General features: G+C 40.9%; 1 protein-coding gene across 14 annotated transcripts in view; it reads left to right on the top strand.

The window, feature by feature from the left end:
- The window catches only part of IFT88 (intraflagellar transport 88), a 159,700-nt gene extending 137,836 nt beyond the window's left edge, over nucleotides 1–21,864 (top strand). For all 14 annotated transcript variants that reach the window (XM_086715283.1, XM_086715307.1, XM_086715322.1 and 11 more), the window contains 2 exons: nucleotides 21,208–21,318; nucleotides 21,558–21,864. In XM_086715283.1, coding sequence (XP_086571409.1) covers nucleotides 21,208–21,318; nucleotides 21,558–21,679 — 233 coding nt within the window. In that variant the 3' untranslated portion in view covers nucleotides 21,680–21,864. The remainder of the gene's footprint in view (nucleotides 1–21,207; nucleotides 21,319–21,557) is intronic.
- The last annotated feature ends 209 nt before the right edge of the window (nucleotides 21,865–22,073 follow it).

Raw genomic sequence — 22,073 nt, 5'->3', positions numbered from 1 at the left:
AGAGGCCACTGAGGGGCCAGACCCCCCGACACCAAGAGTTTTGCTCAGCCTCCCGAGGTGACCTCTCCCCAGTGAGACTCCTTAAACCACACCGTGTCTCAGAACACACGCAGCGCCTCAGCTGGGCCTGGCGCCTCCACCGCAGTCAGGGTCAGGGTAGCAGAGGCAGACGGCTGAGGCCGCCCGGGATCTGACAACCGAGCGCAGAGAGGGAGAGGCCTTGCCGTTCCAAATTCGCCTCCTGGCCCTGGCCCTGGCCCTGGCCCTCACCCCCTGCTGTTTTCTTGTTCAATCATTTTTCCTTTCTCTCATCTATTCCATTTCAGTCCAACACAAATAGTCAGTCCTAGTGCACAAATACGCCTTATCCTCACAAGAGGGAATTTTGGAGTAGAAACTGTGTTATTGACACATCTTTACAAGCTGGGTGTCATGGTGCCTGGTTCTCTTGGCACAAGTTTAAAGTATTAAATACTTCCTTTTCAGGGTCCTTGCTTGCTTGCTTTCTTCCCCCACCATTTGACGTTTTGTTCCTTATTTCCTGGTCCCTTGAGTTACGTGGCATCCCAGACTTCTTCATTCGCTCCTGCAGCCCGAATCCGATGCCTCTTTCAGTGACCTTGCTGGTTCCACCGTAACACTTTTTCGAGAATCGCGTCTTCTGCCTTTTTTCTCCAGCTCGTGGCACAGGCCACGGTGCAGGCTGTCCTGGCTTTGAAGTCTGAACAAACCCTGCTGTGGATGCCTCTCTCACTTCCTCTTTCCCCTCCCCTCACGGGCCCTTTCAGAGCATCCAGCAAGCACGCTGCGAATGCACCCTCACCCCCTCCGGCGGTCTCCCCGCCACTCACCGTGTGCATATGGCCGCTTGCCTATTTACTGTAACCCCATATGTGACAGGCCCCTGTCTTAACCATCTTCCACCTCTACCTGTGAGACCTCAAGATGCACATTTCTGTCTTTATGTGGAAATATTTGGCACTTCCGTCCGGGTTAGGCCCACGGGTCAGTTAGTGGAAAGGAATGATTTCCCAAATGCATTCAAAAGAGGCCAGCCTTAAGCTGCTAAAGTAAATGCTGTGCCTACAACTAGATTTTTTCAAGTATTGCCCGGGAAAGAGGACCATAAGGAATTTACATATTGGAATATGTGAAATAGAGATTTCTGAAATGATTAGCAGGAGTCCTTGAAAATTGTCCTTTTTTAAGGGCGCCTGGGTGACTCAGCCAGTTGAGCGAGCATCCGACTCCTGATTTCGGCTCGGGTCATGATCCAAGGGTCTTGGGATTGAGCCCCGCGTCAGGCGCTGAGCGTGGATCCTGCTTGAGATTCTCTCTCTCTGCCCCACCCCCACTCGCTCACATGTGAGTGAGTGTGTGCTCACTGTCTCCTCTCTCACTCATACAAAATTTCCAAAAAAGAAGAAAATGTTCCTTTTCTTGTAGATCAGGCTGGTCCCACGGCAGCCTTATTTTTGCTGTTATTTTGTTTAATGAGCCTTGGCGCCCATCCTCTTTAGTGGCTCTCCAATTTGAGCACGCTTCAGAGTCACCTGGAAGGCTTGTGAAAACAGTCTGCTGAGCTCCTAGTCCAGCATTTCTGAACCAGTCTGGGCCGTGCCCAGGAATTTGCATTTCTGACAAGGTCCCCGCTGATGCTGATCTTAAAGGAGATATTACAAGAGTGAATGTGATGTGGTGCATGTAGAAAGGTTGCTGCTGTCATTACCACCAAATGTAGCTTCTTGGTAGTGGCAGTCATCCAGCCTCTGGCCTCATGCCCTCGCTCTGTCACTCCTGAGTGTACTACCCTGGGAGGTGGTTTGAGCTTGAAACTAACTTAAAATTACATGCACGCCCACAGAAGGGGCTCAGTGCAAATACTCAGTGCTGAGGAGCTATTATTATTATTACTTGATTACAAACTGCATGGAAAAGCAATAGTGTCTGGTTTAGAATATTGAATATCCATTCCAGGATTTTCAGTACTTTAGTTTGTTTTTGTAGAATTAACTTAAAATGAAATGAACTTGTTTTAACTGGTTGAAGTAGAAATGCATTACTCTTTTAAGTGCCAAATTTGGGGTTAAGGTTTTAGCTGTTCAGTGCCAAAACATCAAACAATTCAGAAAAAAAGGCACGCTGACAGTCAACTCACACAAAGAGAGCTGTATTCGACCCGTTCCAAGTCTCCAAGGTCAGCCTCTGTATGCTCTGCTGGATAAGCCAGATGAGAGAAGGAATCCTATGCCTGCCTAGTGAGCTGGCTTGCATTGAAAGGCCAGGAAATCCGCAGAACGCATCTGCTTCTCATGTGTATCTGTCCTCGGGAAACAAGAGTGCCTTCTTATAAGGCGTCGTCCATTTCAGCATGATGGTTGCATCTTGTGACTTGAGCACTGTGTTTGTCATTAAGGTTTCATTTTAAAATCATTTTTATTTACTCTGTGTGATAATAGTTTGCTACATTTTTTCATTTAATTTTTATCATGTCTTGGGTGTGAACTTTTGCTGTGAAAATGTATCTCCTAATTTTACACAAAAAATAATTTTATAATGAAAACGAGTAGGATAATATGACTCAGTGAACAGAAATTTCCTTTAAGGTCAACTTTTTGAGGAACCTATCTTTTATAAAGTACACTGTAACCATGTTCTAGTTTTAAAAACTGAAGTTTTAAGATTATAGTCCAAAGACGAGTACGTTTTTGACCAGAAGACCTTCTCACAGTTTTGCGAGCCTCAGTGGTGTCACAGGCAGAGGGAAGAGCTCATGCCTAGTGCCCACCGCCTCCGGACGAACGGAAGATTACGGCCTAAGGAGGTGAGGCAGGAAAAGCACATGTGAATATACCTAAGTTCAAAGAATCCAGTCAGCAAAATGTAGCTGATGTCTAGGAAGAAAGACAGCGAGTATGCCCGGGGCAAAAAAGCCCAGAGAAGCCAGAGGCACTGAGGGCTCTTATTTCTCAAGACAGTCACTCCTGTCTGGTCCAGTCTCCCCCCACTTACCCCAGAAAGCCAAGGAGCAATTTTGCCGGATTCCCCGGAATGTAAGCATTTGGAAGCTGATATGTAACACAGAGCGAGCTTCGGTAGCAGTGAATGTTGCCAGAGGGTCGATAGCGCTCACTACGGCACCGAAGCGTTCTCTGGGTCACAGATTGTGAAGAGGTCCCTTTGTGTCAGTCTGCCTTGCTGGTGTCCCCTGCTAATGGACCGCCTGTTTTCTGGTACAGGGATTCTCTGAGCCAGGGGGTCGGCACACTCTTTCTGTGGAGAGCCTGGTGGTAGAGAGCTGGGGCTCCGGGGCTGTACCTGACACTTGCTGTGTTGCAAAGGCAGGCACGCAGAGACGACATGGAAGTGACCGATTGCGGCTGGCCTCTCTGAAGCTTCAGCTTTGGACGCTGAAATGTGAATGTCATATAAATTTCGTGGGTCACAAAATATTTTTCCCAGCCATTTAAAAACGTACAAACTGCTCTTAGCTCACTAGATGTTCAAGAACAGGGATGGGCCAGGTTTGGCACCCACACTGTAGTTGTGCTAAATCTTGTTTTCTTGCTCCAGACCAGACTCTCCATGAATATCCCTGGGGGTGACAGGTGGAGACCCGGGGGTTGTCTTCTTGATCAAAGTACTGGTTTTAGCTATCTAATCCAAGCATGCAGCTTGTGCAATAGCAATAAGATTCTGTGTCACTGAACGTTTCCTCTTAAAGCTGTCTTAGCTGTCCCAGCCACCTCCAAATATGTGGCCCACATATTAACAGAGCGTATGAGGTTTTGTGTCTTCAACATAACATACTACTTTGCTCTGGCCCTTAGCTTATTGTCCTGCATTTGAGGTCATTGTAATTAATTCCTCAGTGTCTGTGGACCCTTTTTTCCAAGTCACTGCATCTTACATTATCTTGAGCACATTACTTAATCTTTTTGTCACAGTTTCCTCGTCAGTAAAATGGGACCGAAAATAGGACCTACCTAATAGGGTTACTGAGAGGGAGAGATGCATTAATACATAGAAAGCACTTAAGACAGGGACATCTGGGTGGCTCCGTCGGTTGAGCATCTGACTCTTGGTTTCGGCTCAGGTCATGATCTCACGGTTTCATGGGTTGGAGGCCCACGTCAGGTTCCATGCTGACGGTGCAGAGCCTGCTTGGCATTCTGTTTTCCTCTCTTTCTGCTCCTCCCCGACTCACGCTGTTTCTGTCTCTCTCAAAATAAATAAACTTAAAAAAAAAAAAAAAGAAAAGAAAGGAAGAAAGCACTTAAGACAGTGCCTGACACAGAAGGCACTTGATAAGGGCGATTCCTGTTTGACCAGGGAGGCTGTGGGCAGTATCTGAAGTTCTGTTGTCCACATCTGTGTATAGTGAGGGGCCACTCCTCACCTCTACTCAACATGTGATCTTGGAGTTTGTTACTTTCAGTGTTTTTCCTACCACCACAAGATCACACTTATCCATGCGTGAAGATAAATGTCAAGTGTACTTCTGTCTTACCGTAGAGTTTATAGAAACGTGTTTTTTGTTTTTTTTTTTTTTAACAGAAATACTAGAAATTGTATATACAAGTGAGTGTTGGTTTTTGAAGTTACCAGTTTGGAAAACTGAGTATTTATTCCAATAATGCTGTTAACCAAAACATTCATTAAAAAAAAAAAAAATCATGAAACTCTTCTTTTGGGATTTCCATCAGAGGCAAATTACAAAAAGCACAGGAAATCCAATCTAAACATTTTACTGATGTATGTAATATATGTATTCAAATCTGATAAAATATATCAAACAAATGTATATTACACATATCTGTAAAATATATATACACATTTTATATGTACACACGCACACACACATATTCCATCAGTTGTTTTTTTTTTTTTCTTTCTTGTATTTCTATCAACAAATAAGCATGTATCAAGTTCCTGACCATAGCAGGTATTCAGTAAATACCAATTCCCTTTCAGTTTGTCTTTCTTCCATATGTTTTTCATATACCAGGTACTAAGCATTTAAGATATACAAAATAGAATTTTAAAAATGTAATAAACCATTTCTCTACTTTGCTCATGTCTTCACTGATTCCCTCCACAGCCTCCTTCAACTGAGTGTTACCTATTACAGTAGCTACCACAATCACCTTTTCCAATTTTGATACATCCCTGTTAGCTGTTCTGTTGGATAATAATACAATTAGCTCAATAGGAGTAGAGAGTAAGGGGTGAAGTTAAACTGAGAATCACAGCTGTAACAATATGAAAATGAGAGAAAGTTTTCACAGTAAAATTAGGTCCAAGCAACGGGTCTTGTAAAATTATGCGGGATTAAAGCATTTCAGCTGACGATGCCATTCTCTTTTAGATGGTAGGGGTTGGGAAGGTACTTTGGATCCACAGCTATGCTATGCTGCCCCTTAACTTTCAAAAGGGGCAGAGGCAAAGGAATATCAGCTTTTTTGTAACAAGAGTATAGATCGCTTGCAAGTCTGACTGCAAAATACCTAGAAGTAAATTGGACAATAGATTCATGTGAAGGTCTCAAAAGTGCTGTCTGATGTTCTTCCATACTTCTAGATATAAACAAAACTTTCTTTATGCCCAAGGAATAAGAGAAGATCTTCCATAGTGATTGCATCTTTGTAGGTGCTAAAGTGAGTATTATCTTGGAGAGGGAGGAGAGAGAGAGAGGGAGACCAAAAAAAAAAAAAAATTTAATGTCTAATGGATAGTGAAATCCAGTAAAATGGATAGTTTACAGCTCACCAAAAGAGAATCATTTAAAAAAAATTTTTTTGTTTATTTATTCTTGAGAGAGAGTGTGTGACAGAGCATGAGCAGGGGAGAGACAGAGAGAGGAGACACAGAATCCAAAGCAGGCTCCAGGCTCCAAGCTGTCAGCACAGAGCCCAATGCGGGGCTCGAACTCATGAACCACGAGATCATGACCTGAGCTGAAGTCGGACGCTTAACCAACTGAGTCACCCAGGAGCTCCAAGAGAATAATTTAAGAAGAGTGAAAAACAGAGAACAATCTGAGTGTTGATGGGAGGGTGGGGGAGAGGCATTGAGGAGGGCACTTGTTGGGATGAGCACTGGGTGTCGTATGTAAGCGATGAACCGTGGGAATCTACCCCAAAAACCAAGAACACACTTTGCACACTGTATGTTAGTCAATTTGACAATAAATTATATTTAAAAAAAAAAGAAGAAGAAGAGATTGAAAAGAGTAAGGGGGGCACCTGGGTTGCTCAGTCGGCTAAGTGTCCAACTTCGGCTCAGATCATGATCTCACGGTTCGGGAGTTCGAGCCCTGCGTCGGGCTCTGTGCTGATGCCTCAGAGCCTGGAGCCTGCTTCAGATTCTGTGTCTCTTCTCTCTGCCCCTCCCCTGCTCATGCTCTGTCTCTCTCTCTCTCTCTCTCTCTCTCAAGAATAAATAAACATTTAAAAACATTTTTTTTTAAATAGAAAAGAGTAAGGTACACTGTGTTTGTAACATGTTCAGAGGGAAAGGGGTAGCACTTTCAAAAAACAAGAAACTGATAGGGGACAGTTGATAGTCTCCCCAGCTTAAGGGAGGGAGTTGGATGTTGGAGAATTATCGGAAATGTATTGGTTAATTGGACCTGGAAAACTAAAAAGGCCATAAGAATTTCCAATTAAGATAGTGTGGGTAACCCTGAGGAATGTGGTCTCAGTACGCTGCTGGAGGCGAAAATCAGATTCCAATGATTTAAAGAGCATATGGGATGCAGGAAGGTGGACAGCTGTTGTCTCCTGTACGGTAGTAAATATGAAGCAAAATGTAGCATTGCCAAGAATTCAAGAAATGTAAATTGAGCTATAAAATTATCAATGATTTTTTTAAAAGGATAATTCTTTAGGATACCGAGGATGAGATGAGATGGGTATTCTTTTATAAGTTAAGTACTTCTGGTGGGAGCTCTAAGTGGTATGCCTTGTTGGGAATGTTCAGTAATCTTCATTAAAGACCTTTAAAATGTCCATATCCTAGATTCAGACAAAGAGCTACATACACACATATATTGATCACATTATCGGTGACAGAAAACACGAGAATGAGCTAAATGTTCAACTGGAAATAATTCCAGGTTTAATTCTGCTCTCTACAGTTGTATCACTCTGTGGCAATTGTTACTGGCAATTGTCTCCACTGTGGGGACATCTGACATCGTGCTTCCTTGCCCAAGCCTTAAGGGAGTTCTGTTGCCATCAGAAGTCCCGAAGCCTTTGAACATTTAATATTTAATATAACGGCTTCTGGAGATGATACAACTTTTGAAAAAGAATCTTATTTGCAACTAGAGTGTAGTGAACAACAGTAATTATACAGTGTGGTTTCTCTTTACTTTTTTATAATTCATACAAAAGTGTTAAAAGCGTACTGAAATCAATAAAATAGGGAAAAAACAAGAAAATCAGATATTTTATTGGGTTTTTCAAATGCGCTAAAGGTGTGGCATCATGGAAATTATGTGCAGTAACTGTTTGAGGTAAGAGTCACCGCAGATGATAAAGGACCTGCGGGGGTGGCCCTGTCCCTTTGCCTCTGCCGCACGTGGAGCAACTCCAGGCACTGAGTACAACACAATTAAGTCCCATCAGATTTTTAAGATCTTGTTGGTGGCACGAAAGGTAAAGAAATCTATATACTTGTCTTATTTTCACATTACTCCTGTAAATGTGCTACAGACTCCGTTTTGTAAAATCTTTGCCATAATCTGATTCTGTTTAAAGAATTAACAAAAACGACGTATATTGTTTTTCATCTTCTCTCTCTAGTTACTTTCTTCTGCCTTCATTTTATCTACAATTATAAATAATTTTCATACTCTTAACCATATTCTTTCTAAATAAGTAATGACTGTCTTCCCTTGGAAAGTGAATTCATTTTTATTGGAAGGGAATGTATGGTGAAAGTTGATGTAGTCAGCCTCTTAACTTTACTTAATTTGTTCCATGTATAGAGCCTATGTTATAAAACTCACTGTTCTACCAGAACAGAAAAGAAACTCTTACATTTTAAAACCTTAACTTTTCTAAAATGTTATAAACAGTTCACCTTCTTAGTATGAGTTGGCCTTGTAGAAACATTGGTCAAGGCAGGATGTAGTCTCCCTTCTAGCAGAAGTATCATGGGATTTTCCCCAAGTCTCAAGATTGCAGGCTTGCTTTATAAGACAAGATTATTATAAGACAAGGCTATTCTGGGCATATGAGAAGGGTCTGAAACATAGGGCTATGAAAAGAGATTTTGAATTTACTTTGTCTGGATATTTATCATTATTAAGACCGCCATATTCTATAGAATCTGCCAAGCTGCTAAGCTTGGAATAGCATATGGCAGGAATGCACATGTGAATACAGCCGTACTTACTCGTGTAAACTCACAGCTGTATGGAAAGTGCCACACTTTACATGGATTCTTTGCCAAAGAGGCATACTTGTAGAATGGGCAAGGACCAGGCCGGCAATCAGGCAACCTGGGTTTTGCTGATGGCCTTGCCACTAACTGTGAACTCTCGAACAAGTGACTTTACCTCTTTAAGCGTGTTTTCTCATATGAAAAATAAAGAGGTCAGACTTAAGTTTTTTAGTTATTCATATGTGTGCTCCTGCTTACTGAAATTATTACTTCTATTTCTGACAGTAAGATGGACTGAATATTCAAGGAAACTCCTCCAGGAATAGCACTCCTAAAAGTGATGAATTGAATATTGGGGGGGGGGAGGGGGGGGGAAGAGGAAGGAAATAAGAAAATGAAAAAAAAACTTGTAAATGCGTGGCTGAGTTGGCAATAAAAAGGGAAATTCTTAGGGCGCCTGGATGCCTCAGTCGGTTAAGCATCCAGCTCTTGATTTTGGCACAGGTCGTGGTCTCGTGGTTCCTGAGATCAAGCTCCCCATCAGGCTCTGTGCTGACAGGGTGAATCTGCTCGGGATTCTCTCCCTCCGTCTCCATCTGCCCCCTCCCCCTCTCATTCTCTCTCCCTCTCTCTTAAAATCAGTAAAAAAAAAAAAAAAAAAAAAAACATTTTTAAGGGAAATTCTTTGGAGATGCCAATGAATAGAAAATTTAAACCCAAAGGAGTAAATGCAAGAGCTGGCCTTTGTCCTGGCTACTCCCTAGGGGCCTAGATCCTGGGTCTAGAGGCCATTCGTGGGGAACAAGAGAGAACAGCCAGGGGCCCCCAAAACGTCAGGAGTCAGATCAAAGAATCCATTCATAAAGCCAGGACTCCTAATAGGAAATAGTGGCAGTGGGTCAACTAGAAAAGAATCCACCCCACAGAGGACGGTTTCCACCTTGGCACTCCTGGAATGCAAAAAACAGGAAAAGCTCCCTGGAAAATCCCTAACCTTAAGCCCTCAATCACAGAGTTTGGGAGACGGAGTACGTGTCACCCGTGTGTGACCTGCGGAACCCCAGGCTGAAAGCTGGGCTGAAAGGGGGACTGTTGGTGCTGCTCCCAGGTGCCTAGGAGACACAGGCTTAGAGCCACCCCGAAGGACTATGCTGCAGACAAGCCTCAAACAAGGCTTTCAGATGAAGTTACAAAGAACAGGAACACATGATGAAAAACAAAGGGCGGGGGTGGGGGGGTACCTGGGTGGCTCAGTCAGTTGCACCTCTGACTTTGGCTCAGGTCACGACCTCACGGTTCGTGAGTTCCAGCACTGCATCGTGCTGTGTGCTGTCGGCACGGAGCCCGCTCAGATCCTGTCTCCCTCGCTGCCCCTCTCCCCCTCAAAAATAAATTTTAAAAATTAAATACAGTAAAAGTTTTGGGGCTCGTGGGTGGTTCAGTCAGTTGACTGTCTGATTTTGGCTCAGGTCATGATCTCATGGTTCATGAGTTCAAGTCCCACATTGGGCTCTTGCTGTCAACGTGGAGCCCACTTCAGATCCTGTGTCCCCCTATCTCTCTGCACCTCCCCCACTCATGTACTCTCTCTCAAAAATAAACATTGAAAAAAGTCTGGATACATGAAGATAAAGCACTATGAATGCTCAACAAAAGAAACTGTAGAATGCAATTTTCAAAGACTAAAGATATTTTTTAAATGTTAATTTGTTTATTTGGAGAGGGGGAGAGAGAGAATCCCAAGCAGGCTCTGTGCTGACAGCACCCCAGAGACTACAGATATTTTAATTATCAGATACAAATATGTTTTAAGGGGCACTTGGCTGACTCAGTCGGTGGAGCATGTGACTCTTGATCTCAGGGTTGTGAGTTCAAGCCCCACATTGGGTGTAGAGATTGCTTAAAAATAAAATCCTGGGGCGCCTGGGTGGCTCGGTTAGTTAAGCATCTGACTCTTGGCATTCGGCTCAGGTGATGATCTTGCAGTTCATGAAATCAGGCCCCATGTCGTGCTCTGCACTGACAGCATAGAGCTGCTTGGGATTCCTGCTTTCCTTGCGCACCCCCCGTCTCTCTCTCAAGATAAATAATTTTTTTAAATATATATATATTTTTTTTTAAGTGACAATATAGATATCTTTTGTTATCTGAACTCCAGAACTAAATAGATTCAAAAAAATAGACAATTTTTTTTTAATGTGGTTGTTATTCTCAGGTATCTGAACTCTTAAAACACTTAAACACTTGCTATCTACAATTTAAGATTTGGGGAGCCTGTGTGGCTCAGCTGGCTGAGCATCAGACTTCGGCTCAGGTCGTGATCTCACGGTTCGTGAGTTCGAGCCCTGCGTTGGGTTCTGTGCTGACAGCTCAGAGCCTGGAGCCTGCTGTGGATTCTGTGTCTCCCTCTCTTTCTGCCTCTCCCCCACTCACACTCTGTCTTTCTCTCTCAAAAATAAATAAACATTAAAAAAAATTTTAAGTAATAATAAACTAAAATTTAAAACTCAAATAACACAGATTTCCTCACTGTCCAAGTTCTCACTATACAATCCCAGAAATCAGATTCAAAATAGTGGGGAATTCTTGTGTGTTTTAAGTATGGTAAAGTGATAAAAGAATATAGAAGTTACTAGGCAGATTGGAAAGAACCAAATACAACTTCCAAAAATGAAAATATAATTGAAATTAGAAATTCCTCTATTAAAAAGGTTAGATGGCTTAAACCAAGGGTTGGAAAACTACAGCCTGCAGATCAAATCTGGCTTGAGCCACCACCTGTTTTTGGCAGTAAAGTTTTCCTGGAGCACAGCCATGCTCAATCTGATTTCATGCTGCAATAGAAACCATATGGCATGCAAAGCATCAAACATTTGCTGTTTGACCCTTTACAGAAAAAGTTTGTTGGCCCTGAATAGCTCATTAGATCAGATAAAGAGAGAATGCATGACTTGGAAGACAGAGCTGAAAAATTACCCAGAATGCAGGACAGAGGGTCACGGTGATGGAAAATAGGAGAGATTAAAGGACATGAAGGATGTAGTGAAAAGATCTAACCTACATATATAATTGGGTGACTCTAACCCACAAACTGTGAGGTCATGACCCGAGCTGAAGTCAGACACTTAACTGACTGAGCCACCCAGGCACCCCTATATTGTAGAATTTTTAAAAATCAAGATAAAACGAAATTCCTGGACTACAGTAACATTTAAGGCAGAGATATAAGTTGTAATAGAATAAAGCATTCAAAGACCTTGGCTTTGTTTGGGAGGAGAGTAAGGTTACTGATTAATTTTAAAATTTGTTACATATATGTGTTAAAATGCCTAAAATGTTTAGTAAATATAAAAATAATTGAAATGGGATGTGTAGCTTCCAAACTAGTAGAAGGGAAATATTCAAATAAACAGGTAAAACAGATCTTGTATGTGACTCCAGAAATGTGGACATTAAAAGTTTTCCTTTTGATAGATATGTAGCAGTGGAACAAAATATAGTGTCTGGAAATAGACTCATACATAATCAATTAACCTTTAACAAAAATGCAAAAGCAGTTTTATGGAAAGAGGATAGTCTTTTCAACAAGCAGGGCTGGATTTATTGGACATCCACATGTAAAAAAAATTAACGTTGATCAACAAATTACACCATATAGAAAAATTAACTCAAATAAATCATAGCCTAAATATAAAACTGAAAACTATAAACATGCAGAAGAAAACACAGGAGAAAATCTTTGTGACTTTGGATTAGCCAAAGATTTCGTAAGATATGACATTAAAAGCATGATCCATAAAATTTTTTTAAATGGATAAATTGAACTTCATCAAAATTAACGTTTGCTTCTCAAAAGACACACAAGTGAAAAGGCAGGACGCCTGGGTGGCGCAGTTAGTTAAGCGTCTGACTCTTGATCTCAGTTCAGGTCTTGATCTCAGAGTCGCGAGTTCAATCTCTGCATTGGGCTCAATGCTGGGTGTGGATCTTACTTAAAAAAAAAAAAAAAAAAAAAAAGTGAAAGGCAAGCCAAAATAGAAAATATTTGCAGAACACCTATCTGACAAGGGACTAAAATATTAAAAAAGCTCTTACAACTTAATAGTAAGAAAATGACCCAATTTGGTTTTTGGTTTTTGGGTTTTTTGGATCAGGAAAATATTTGAACAGGCACTTTACTGAGGAAGGTATATGGATGGCCACATATCTGATAAGGCTTAATATTCTAAAATTTATAAAGAACTTCTACAACTCAGTAACAAAAAAACCATAGACTTTTAAATGGGCTGAAGAACAACTGAATAGACCTTCTTCCAAAGGAGGCATACAGATGGTTAACAGACACATGAAAAAATGTTCAATGTCGCTAATCACCAGAATCACAATGAGTTACCACCTCACACCTGTTAGAATGACTGTCATCAAAATGACAAGAGGTAACAAGTGTTGGCAGGGATGTAGAAAAAAGGGAACCCTTGTGCACTGTTGATGGGAATGTAAATTGGTTTAGCCACCATGGAAAATAATGTGGAGACTCTTGAAAATTTTAAAAATAGGGACACCTGGTGGCTCAGTCAGTTAAGCATCCAACTCTTGATCTTGGCTCAGGTTACGATCTCACAGTTTGTGAGTTTGAGCCCTGTGTCGGGCTCTCTGCTGACAGTGCAGACCCCCCTTGGGATTCTCCCCCGCCCCCCTCTCTCTCTCTCTCTCTTTGCACTCCCCCTTTTGTGTTCTCCCTCTCTATAAATAAATAAAATTTAAAATATGTTAAAAATAGGGGCACCTAGGTGGCTCAGTCCATTAAGCATCTGACTCTTGGTATCAGCTCAGGTCATGATCTCATGGTTTGCGAGTTCAAGCCCCGCATCGGGTTTCTCTCTCTCCCTCTCTCTGCCCTCCTCCACATTCTCTGTCTCTCAAAATAAATAAACTTTAAAAATTAATTAATTAATAAAAATATATATATTTAAAAGAAAAAATAAAAAAATAAAATAATCTGTTAAAAATACAATGATCATATGATCCCAACAATCTCTCTTCTGGGTATGTATCCAGAGGAAATGAAAACAGGATATTAGTGGGCCATAAAATCAAGTAGTGATCGGGGCATCTGCGTGGCTCAGTTGATTAAGCATCCAAGTCTCGATCTCACTTCGAGCTCCTAGTCGGGCTCCGCACTGGCAGTGCGGAGCCTGCATGGGATTCTGTCTCCCTCTCTCACTGCCTTTCCCCCTGCTCACTCTCTCAAGATAAGTAAACGTTAAAAAAAAAAGGCAGATCTGCACTCCCATATTCACTGCAGCATTATTTACAGTAGCCAAGATGCAGAAACTAAGTGTCTGTCAGCAGATGAAAAGATAAAGAAGATGGGGAGTATCTATACAATAGAGTATTGATCACCCATGAGAAATAAGGAAATCCTGCCATTTGCAACAACATGAATGAAACCTGAAGGCATTATGCTAAGTGAGGTAAGTCGGAAAAAGACAAATACTGTTTGATATCACTTGTATGTGGAATAAAAGAGCCAATCTTGTAGGAACGGAGAGTAGAATCATGGTCACTGTGGTTACCAGGGGTCGAGGGAGATGTTGGATACAAACTTCCAGTTAGAAAATAAATAAGTTCTGGGGATCTAACGTACAGCGTTGTGATTACAGTTAACAACACTGTATCATAGGAGCGCCTGGGTGGCTCAGTTGGTTAAGTGTCCAACTCTTGATTTTGGCTCAGGTCATGATCTTGCGGTTCGTGAGTTCAAGCCCCGCATCAGGCTTTGTGCTGACAGTCCAGAGCTGGCTTGGAATTCTCTCTCTCCGTCTCTCTACCCCTCCCCTGCTCATGCGCACACTCTCTCTCTCTCCCTCTCTCTCTCTCTCAAAATAAATTTTGAAAGTTTATAAAAATTTAAAAAAATACATTGTATTATATACTTAAAAGCTGCTAAGATCTTAAATGTTCTCAGGGCAAAAAAAAAAAAGATAATATGTGACACGATGGAGGTGTTAACTGGTGCTGTGGTAGCAACCAAACTGCGATACATCCGTGTAGCAAATGGCCACATTGTATACCATAAGTTTGCACAGTGCTAGATGTTGGTTACATCTCAGTAAAGCTGGGGTGGGGTTAATCTCCATAATACGTGAATGTTGATATGCCCCCGCCATCACCTCCACAACACCCAAACATACACTCATTCTCTGTACTGCTATAGATTTTGTATAGATTTATGTTATCCACAGAGATTTAGGAAGGGTAAACACGTACCCTCAACATTCTTGGAAGAATGCACCATATTTATTGTTTAAGATAAACTCTAAGTTATCAAAACATTTTAACTAAGGGTATACAAATGAAAAATAAGCCCATGAAAAGATGGTCAATCATTAATCATTGGGGAAATGCAGATTAAAACTAGATACCCAGTAGAATGACTAAAATTAAAAAGACTGTCCATAGCAAGTGATGGTGAGGATGTGGAATAATTGTTACTCTCACTCACTGCTGATGGAATGTAAAATGGGACAGCCATTGTAGCAAGTAGTTTGACAGTTTTTTTTAAAGTTAGACATACACTGAACCATACTATCTAGCCATTCTACTTCTAGGAATTTACTCGAGAGAAACTAAAGTATGTGCCCACACAAAGACTTGTACACAAATTATCCATAGCAGCTTTATTTCAAATAGCCCCAAACTGGAAGCAACACGTAAGTCATCTACAGGGGACTGGATAAACCGTGACATATCTGTACAACTCCTTGGCAATTGAATGGAAGGATACATACAACAACATAGCTGAATCTCTGCTGAGTGAAAGCTTCAAGAGTCGGATGCTGTGGCTGGTTGAGCTGTTACTGAAAGTGAGGCATTCAGGGCATCTGGGGGGCTAGGCTGGTTAAGTATCTGGCTCTTGATTTCGGCTCAGGTCGTGATCTCCCGGTTCATGAGATCGAGCCCCATGTCAGGCTCCACACTGACGGCACAGAGCCTGCTTGGGATTCTCTGTCTCCCTGTCTCTCTCTCTGCCGCTCTGCTGCTTTGCTCCCTTTCTCTCTCTAAATAAATAAACATTAAAAAAAAAAGTGAGGCATTGAAATCTCTTAGGATTATTGTGTTACTGCCTTTTCTTCTTTCAGTTCTGTCATTGTTTGCTTCATATACTGGTTGCTCAGCTGTTAAGGTGCATATATAATTGTTATAACTTCCTGGTGAATTGGCCCTTTGATCATTATATAATGTCCTTCTGTGTCTTTTTGATCATTTTTTTTTTTCAACGTTTATTTATTTTTTTTTTGGGACAGAGAGAGACAGAGCATGAACGGGGGAGGGGCAGAGAGAGAGGGAGACACAGAATCGGAAACAGGCTCCAGGCTCTGAGCCATCAGCCCAGAGCCCGACGCGGGGCTCGAACTCACGGACCGCGAGATCGTGACCCGGCTGAAGTCGGACGCTCAACCGACTGCGCCACCCAGGCGCCCCTTTTTGATCATTTTTGACTTGACTTAAAGTCTATTTTTGAAATAAGTACGGACACTCCTGTTTTCTTTCAGTTCCCATTTACATGGAATATCTTTTTTTATTTATTCACTTTCAGCCTATGTATGTCATTATATGTGAAGTTTGTCTCTTATAAATAGCATATAGTTGGATTTTTTTTTTTTTTTTACCCATCAGCCACTGTGTATCTTTTTATTGGGGAGTTTAATCCATTCACATTTAAAATAATTACATATAGGGAAGTACTTAACTTATCATTATGTTAAATTTTTTGTGTGCTTTATAGTTATTTTGTCCTTTATCTTTCTTGCTGCCTACCTTTTTATGTCTTTGTGGGGCTTGGGGGGTTTTGTTTTGTTTTGTTCTATAGTAGCATACTTTGATTCCTTTCTCATTTTCCTCTGTGCATCTCCTATAGGCATTTTCTTTTTGGTTACCGTGGGAATGACCTAAAACATTCTATAGTTATAACAATCTATTTTGAACTAATAACAACTTCAATCACATACAAAAACTTTAATCCTTTACATTGCCCCGTCACTGTGTTATCAATGTTACAAATTGCATCTTTTTATAATTTGTATTCTTTAACATAGTTGCAGTTATTTTTATGCTTCTATATTCTATATCTGAATTAAAAATGACTTCTGTTCTACCATGACAGTATTTCAGGATTCAGTGCTTATGTATATTTACCTTTACAGAGAGCTTTATGTTTTCATATGATTTTCTGTTCCAGTCTAGTGTCCTTTTGTTTCAACTTGAAGGATTCTGTTTAGCAATTCATGCAAGGCAGAACTAGTGGTGATAAACTCTCCCAGCCTTTGTTCATCCAGAAAAGTCTTACTTCTCTGTCCTTTCTGAAGGACAGTTTTCCCAAATATAGTATTCTTGGTTGGCAGATTTTTCTTCCAGCACTTTGAATGTATCATCTCACTCCTTTCTAGCCTATAATGTTTCTGCTCAGAAATCTGATAATTGTATGGTTGGTCCCTTGTTTATGATGAATTAGCTTTTCTCTTGCTGGTTTTAAGATTCTTTGTCTTTGAATTGCCAGTTTGATTGTGTGTCTCAATGTGGTCTTTTTTAGGTCCATCCTATTTGGAGTTCTTTGAGCTTCTTGAATTTGGATATTCATTTCCTTTCTCATATTTGGAAAATTTTCATACATTATTTCTTCAAATAATCTCTCTGTTCCATTCTTTCTCTCTTCTTCTAGGACTCCTGTAATATGTATACTGATATGTTTATGCCCCATGATCTGAATTTTGTTCCATAATTCTCTTAGGCTTTCTTCACTTTTCTTTATTTTTTTTTTTCTTTTTGTTCTTCTGATACAGTAATTCCAAATGACCTGTCTCTGAGTTCAGAGATCCTTTATTCTGCTTGATCACATCTGCTTTTGAACCCTTGTAGTGAATTTTTCAATTCAGTTATTGTATCCTTCAGCTCCAGAATTTCTATTTGGTCCTTTTTTAGTTTCTATCTTAGTTGATAGTTTACTTTTGTCTATGCTTCACGTTCTTGATTTCATTTATTGCCTGTCTATGTTCTCTTGTAGCACATTGACCTTATTTAAGACAATTATTTTGAATTTTTTGTCAGGTAATCAAATCAACGGGTCGTCATTTCCTCAGGGTCAGTTTCCGAAGATTCATTTTCTTTCTTTCATTGGGCCATGCTTTCATGTTTTTTGTGATTTCTTCATTTGAAGAAATAGCCACTTTTCTCTGGTTTGGGGGGCTGGCTTCGTACAGGGAAAACCGTCACCAATCAGTCCCACTCGAGACTGTGGGGGTCTCCAAGTTTTCACGGTATGCGTCTTCTCTCAGCTTCTGCATGTAATTTGCCAGTTAGGTTTCAGGATTCGTAATCTCTTGCTTCCTCTGGGGTCCGTGTGGGATGCTGCAAGATCTCCAGCAGCCAGTAAGCTCCTGAGCCCTCTTGTTCTCCGCAGCCCCCATGCATTCAAGGTATGCCGGTTCCCCGTTAGTGCTCAGGAGACCGGGCCCTCGGGATTCCCCCAGCCCTGCCTAAAGCCGGAATATTGGCTGTATGTTCCACTCGAACCTTTCTTTGCTGAGGAAGAAGCTGTGGGCAGGCTGTGCAGCTTCTGGGTGCAGTGGGGGGAGGTACTCGGTGCACCAAACCGCTCAGCTCTTTCGTTCTCATCCAGAGAGCATGCCGGTGCCTCATCAGCACTCCAAGTCAGGCAAGACCGAAACCAGTGTCTCAGGCAGCACCCCGAGGGACGAAAATGCCGGAGGCCTGTTCCACTCGTCTTTGTCCCCTCCCAAGGGAGACATTGCATGTTGGGCTTTTTCTCCCAGTCGTGAGCTACGCTGGCTTGGGATAGCGGCTGACCCAGTTGAAATCGAATGGCTTTTCTTCCCTGTTTCAGTGCAGTTGTCCTTGGATTTGAGTTTTCCTGGGGTACTGTGACTTCCCGAGTGGTTTCCGGAGTTCTCATAAAGGCTTTTAGGATTGTATGTTGTCAGATCGGTACCTTTGTGAGGGAGAAAGGTGGGAGGCTTCCCACTCTGGCCACGAAGCTGTTAACTGTTGATACATACTACTACGTTAATCTCCGAAAATGTGTTCATCTCCCTTACTAATCTAATCTTTTTTAAATCTTGACCATTTTTTTTTTTAATTTTTTTTTTTTAATTTTTTTTTTCAATGTTTATTTTTGGGACAGAGAGAGACAGAGCATGCACGGGGGAGGGGCAGAGAGAGAGGGAGACACAGAATCGGAAACAGGCTCCAGGCTCCGAGCCATCAGCCCAGAGCCCGACGCGGGGCTCGAACTCACGGACCGCGAGGTCGTGACCTGAGCTGAAGTCGGACGCTTAACCGACTGCGCCACCCAGGCGCCCCTTAAATCTTGACCATTTTAATAGGCATTGTTGAATCTTACATTTAGAATTATGTGAAGATTTAAATTATGTAATACTCGATACCTCCAAAAGAAGTAATGTAGCACTCTTCAGTTACCCACATATAAAAATAAACTTACTGAAGCCACCAGGAAGCATTAGAACCAGAACATTACTGCTCTGCCTACCCGTGTGCTTCTTCCCACTCCGTCTCCTGCCTTCCCCACACGCAGCCACTATGAGGGTTTTTTTCTGTTTTATGTACATTCAGGTTTATATTTGTTTAGTTTCTTGCCTTTTCACATACAATGTTATCAGGTATGTAGACACTAGATTTAATTTTACCTGTTTTAACCTTTCTAAAAATGGTATCACTCAGTATGTAGTGATCTGACTTTATTCTTCTCACTTAATATGTTTCTAAGGTTAAGTAAACTTAAATAATTTTATGTTTATTGACCAGTTGTATTGTTTCGTTTTTTTTGAGAGTTGTCTATATACATTGTCCATTTCATGGGGGTATTATTTTTTTTCTGGTATAGGTAAGCTTGAAGGATCCTAATTACTCTAAATTCTGTGATTCTGAGATTTTCCCTAATAAAAAGTATCATTTGGAAGTCTTAGTGTTAATTGATTGATAATTCAGATAAATTGATCTCCATATTCTTGTTTTTGGAAGCTATTTTGTGAACTCTTCTCTAGGAAATAGTAACTGTTATTTGTTGCAGTACTGAGATGAATATAATAACCTGATTTATTATTTAGCCGTAAAACCCCACCTAGACTTACAAATGCTTATCGATCCATTTGCACCTCCCCATGTGTGGCAGTGTCACTCCATGAAGCTGATTGAAAATTATGAAATAAGGGTATTCGCAATATATACCCTCTCTGGCGTTTATAATAGGAAGCGTTTAAAAACTGTATTCATGGTGGCGGCGGGGGGGGGGGGGGGGGCACCTGGCTGGCTCAGAGGAGCACATGACTCTCAATCTTGGGATCATGGCTTTGAGCCCCACGTTGGGTGTAGAGATTACTTACAAATAAAAATCTTTAAAACAAAAAAATCAGTATTCATGGCTTTTCAAGTTGGACATTTGAAGTTTTTGTACGGAGTTAATTTTTTATTTTTGTAAGGTTTGCTCTTTCCACAGGATTGGAATGCTTTAGTGTGTTGGGATTTCAGAAGGCCTACAGATGTCTGAGGGAATGTGAGAGTTTTGTTTTACTCATATATATGACTTATATCTATATGAAAAGTGAAAAAAGAAATATTGCCTAAAGCAATGGTTTTCAAATTTTTGACCTGAGCTCACTCAAGCACTTTGAAAGATAACCATTTACACCTACAGATGGAAAAGATGAGCCCAACTGTAACAAAAAACTAGGAGCAAAACAAAAACAAAAACAAAAAAACAATGTATAGAACCATTCAGTGCCTAAAACTAAGCATTTCATTTTCTAGTAATAACAATGGGGGGAAATGGTTATGTTTTCCATAAGAATTTAGAGAGAAATTTGGCCACCATTAAAATGTGGGGATCTTAAAGACCATCTTGTTTTAGTTTATTCCCAGAGACATTATCAATAAACTAAAATATAAAGTATAGTCAGAAAAGAAATGATCAGTGGATGTTGATAGACTACTCTCATTTTTCACTTTTGTGAAGCTCGCATAATAGGAAACAATAACATTGTGGGAATTTTAAGGGAAGGAAATAAAAACGATGGGGCTAGAGGAGTGTTTCTTTGAAAAATATGATAGAAGTTTGAGGTTAAGAATTACTACCAATGTTTCCTACTACCGCGAGTGTTCGGCCCGGTCTGAAAATCTTCAGTGCTACGGATTGCAGGGCTTCCCATGGCAGCCAGTCCGTGTTTGGATGCTTTTAGTTTTTGGAGTTTGGAGCCCTTTTCGTTTTTCCTCGTACTGAGCCAAAATGTATTCTCCACAGGGCGAATCGAATCCTGACGAAGGTGACTGCGTGGCCTCTGTCCTCTCCTACCTCTTCTGCTGTGTTTCATTTGATGTGGTTTGAGGGCCACTCACCAGCCTTGATCACGAGGTTGATGATACGGCTCATACTGATCTTACGACTTCCTATTTGTTTTTTCCCCAGTTGCTCCTTGTTCTTTACTAGGGATATTCGTCAATGTGGTCTCTAACTTCTCACCAGTCAATCTATAAAATTGGAACCCGTAACTAAGCGTACATGCAAAAGAACGCAAAGACTACTTTCGAGTGCTGTTTTATCTATGTTGCAGATTCCCAAGAAGAGATTCCTTTTCAGTTTCAGGAAACCAGAATTATATCCCTCAGAAGGTGGCCTCCAAATGAAACAACGTGTCTCTTGGCAAATAAGTATACTTTAAGATTCGTAATGCAGTGTTATATTTTCTCAACGTGTTAAATGCATTTTTGTCTTTGTGTTTTCAGATAGTGGCCAGAACTGCAGTGCCAGTAGTAAAGGTGAACGACTAAGTGCCAAACTCAGAGCTTTACCTGGGACAAATGAACCTTACGAAAGTAGCAGTAACAAAGAAATAGGCAAGTGCTGGTGTCCCCCACCCGGTTCCTACAGGCATAACAGGCCTGGAGAAGATTTGGTGAGATGGCAAAATGTGGAACTGGGCATTACGAATGTTTTGTGTACAGACAAAATTTTAGATGATCTGGGAGAGCGTTTCTGTTCACTCAGTTCAGTGTAGATTATGAGACTAACTGGTTTCACGTCTGTTTTGTTTTTTCTATATTATTCTAACATAACCATTTATTTTGAAACCTAGATGCCTCCTATGTGGATCCACTGGGCCCTCAAATAGAAAGGCCAAAAACTGCAGCAAGAAAAAGAATTGACGAGGATGATTTTGCTGATGAAGAGTTAGGAGATGATTTGCTTCCAGAATAATAGACACTTAAAATGTTACTTACTAAAGGAAAGAAATTGCCTTATAATACTTATATGAAACTTTGGAATAAATACCCCAGTTTTAATTTTGTACACTGTCAAAACTTTAAATAAGTGTATTCTGTTCTATGAGATGGGTCTAAGTTTTGTTTTGTTTTATGTGGAATAAAGATATGTGAAACTAATACTTCAGGCTAGTGAGTTCCTTACTCTTAAAAACATTGACCATACTAAGAAATGCAGTTTGTAGCACTGCCTAGTACCTACATACATGTGAGTATGTGGGCGTGTTCATAAAAATCCACTGTGAGTACTGGAGTGTGTGCTCAATACTTTCTGTGATTTCATTAAGACAGTGTTAGCAATGGAAACACTACGTTGATTCCGTGGTTCA

The sequence above is a fragment of the Puma concolor genome, chromosome A1, assembly GCF_028749965.1.
Source record: "Puma concolor isolate L17-30 chromosome A1, mPumCon1.1.hap2, whole genome shotgun sequence".
NCBI classification, from domain to species: domain Eukaryota; kingdom Metazoa; phylum Chordata; class Mammalia; order Carnivora; family Felidae; genus Puma; species Puma concolor.
This window is presented reverse-complemented; position numbering and strand designations above follow the sequence as displayed.